General features: G+C 38.8%; 1 protein-coding gene across 1 annotated transcript in view; it reads right to left on the bottom strand.

The window, feature by feature from the left end:
• The window catches only part of POSH (Plenty of SH3s), a gene marked incomplete at its 5' end in the record, with an annotated part of 28960 nt that extends 26460 nt beyond the window's left edge, over positions 1-2500 (bottom strand). Inside the window, 3 exon segments of the mRNA XM_070126749.1 lie at positions 1384-1694; positions 1863-2030; positions 2286-2500. Of these exon segments, the coding sequence (XP_069982850.1) occupies positions 1384-1694; positions 1863-2030; positions 2286-2500 (694 nt within the window).

The following is a 2500-nucleotide window of genomic DNA, read 5'->3' as shown; positions in this document are numbered from 1 at the left end:
AATCATGCTAAGAAAATGCATATTTATCTTCTTAACCCAATCACCCAAGGTAAAAAAAGTTTGGCAAATGGACATAATCATGGGACTGCTGGCGCGCATCAGCAGTTTCCCGTTTGCACACGGCGTGTTCGGTAGTTTGCGAATGACATTCGGCACCTAAAAGCTTTTATTTTGCCCTAATTTTTAATAATATCATCAATCTACAGTGAACGTTTACCTTCACTTTAGGTTGTATTACCTAAAAGCTTTACCATATAAATGAAGCCACTAATATCAGAGAAAAACAAGCTCCATCCGATGAGTCCAGGGCTTGGGAATGGTCGTGATAATAAGCCATCTGCTACTCTGTCCCTAACAGCCATGGCATATAAATACATGAAACCCGGCGGCATGGGGTTAATTTGAACAGAATAATAATAAAAAAAATAATAACAATACTACTACTACTACTACTAATAATAATAATAATAACAACAATTATAATTAAAATGTAATCCTTTAATTTCTAAATATTTTCTCATTTCTCAGTACAGTAATCCTTATCTCTTTTTCTCACCATCAAAATACAATAATTATAATTTAATTAATTTTGTAGCAAACTTTGTCACCTTCATACATATAATCCCCATAATCATACTTTATTAAAATTATTGATGTCACTTCCATAAAACCAACAAGCACAATACTTCATTCACAAAACCTACAACTGTGACATAATTTGAAAGAAAAATGACTGTACGTCCAGAGAAAAAGGTGTATATTGTTGAAGATATTCTGTCTTCCTTAAAGAGAACAAAGAGAGAACAAGAAAAAATACCTTGTATTGAGATATTACAATCTGTTTCCATAAGCTTGCAATAATGTATGAAAGTCTCATAGTTACAAAAGACAGACCTCTTAACTTTAACAACTGTTTGCCAGTACTATATGCTATTATTATTTTGGGGGAGTTAAAATACTCAAGTTATGATTCACTTAACTACGGAATTGTTTTGAGATGTAAATGGTAGTAAACATACGCCACACGCAATGAGCATAGTAAAAAAGGGTTACAAATGATGTTACTATTACCATTACCTCTATCACCATCATTACTATCACTACTGCTACTGTGACTACAAATGATTATAATAATAATAACATAAATCATCAACAAAGGCAAATCAAAACTAAAACACTTATGCTTTTCACCCTAGTTTTCAGGAAAGAGAAATCCCAAATAAATAAGCTGCCTTCTACTAAAAAAAGAAGAGAGATAGAGAAAAAGAGATAAGAATATCAAAAAGTACGAATCAAAAGGGGACCACTGGGCACTGGGACGAGGACTACAGGATACCGGACAGGGGTCTTGTTAGCTTGGATCACATGTTAATCAAGACTCACCAGCCGCTGGGGAGAGAGACCCTGCAAGCGGCGAAGTGTGAGTTGGGGACAGAGTGGGTACCATAGAGTGAACTGGGGTGTCCAGCAGACTTGTGTTCTCACCACGGGAACCTTCAGCATGCCTGCCGTCTGCTCCACCACCTGGGCTTGCTCTAGGCCGTGTGTAGCTAACCACACCCGAAGGGAGGGTGCTGCTTCCACTTCCACCGTTACTAGGGCCTAGGGTGCCTCCCCCTGTGCTGTTGTTGCGGTTGTGGCTGGAAGACCCCCGGGCATTGCGCTTAGCCAGGTAGGCAGCTATTGTCTGTGGTCTGTGGTATAAGAAATGCTAATGTGTCAGAAAAATCTGTAATAATAGCCTGCCTTTACTAGAGAACAGTTTATACGTAAGAACTTTTTCTGAAAGTGAATTTCCAGCAGAAATTAAACAAACAATAAAATTCATACATATCAAGACCGAAAGCAGACAGATATCATACTTAGCAACTTGGACGTAATTTCCAGGGAAGACTCCTGCTCTATCTGTTGTTATACAGCGACCTTTATACCATCCATCTTGGCACTTTTCTGTCACTGTGTATATGTAGCCTTTCCTTAGCTCCAACTCATCTGCCTTGCGTCCCCGGTATGAGTAAAGCGCCACGTAACTGTGATGAGAATATTGAATATTTTTGAAAATATAAAATGTCATTTTCCTCCACATACTCAAACACTCTGCTTTCTCAAAAAATCTGTAATTCTGCTAAAGGTTTCTTTTTGATGTGTTGCAAATTAACTTGGATAACTTTCTAAAGTTCCTGTGACAGACCTGTTTACTGCTTTCAGATTTGACCTCAAAATTTATGAAACTCATACAAAGACAAAATTAATAAAACCAGAGATAACAAATACTTGAAACTTACAAAGTTGTGACAGATACTTGAGGTGTTGATGAGGATAAGCCCAACTGGGCAGAGGAAGCAGTTCCTGATCTGACTCTTGGGGACCCTAAGGTGTCTCCGGCTTGCTCACCATTCCCATGTACCTCTTGGGCCTCTTCAGCATTGCCTGCAACAATGCCTGGGCCTCCAGCACCCAAGCCAGTTGGCCCTGCATTCCCACCATGAGAAGATGGCTC

The sequence above is a fragment of the Penaeus vannamei genome, chromosome 10 (assembly GCF_042767895.1).
Source record: "Penaeus vannamei isolate JL-2024 chromosome 10, ASM4276789v1, whole genome shotgun sequence".
NCBI lineage: Eukaryota > Metazoa > Arthropoda > Malacostraca > Decapoda > Penaeidae > Penaeus > Penaeus vannamei.
This window is presented reverse-complemented; position numbering and strand designations above follow the sequence as displayed.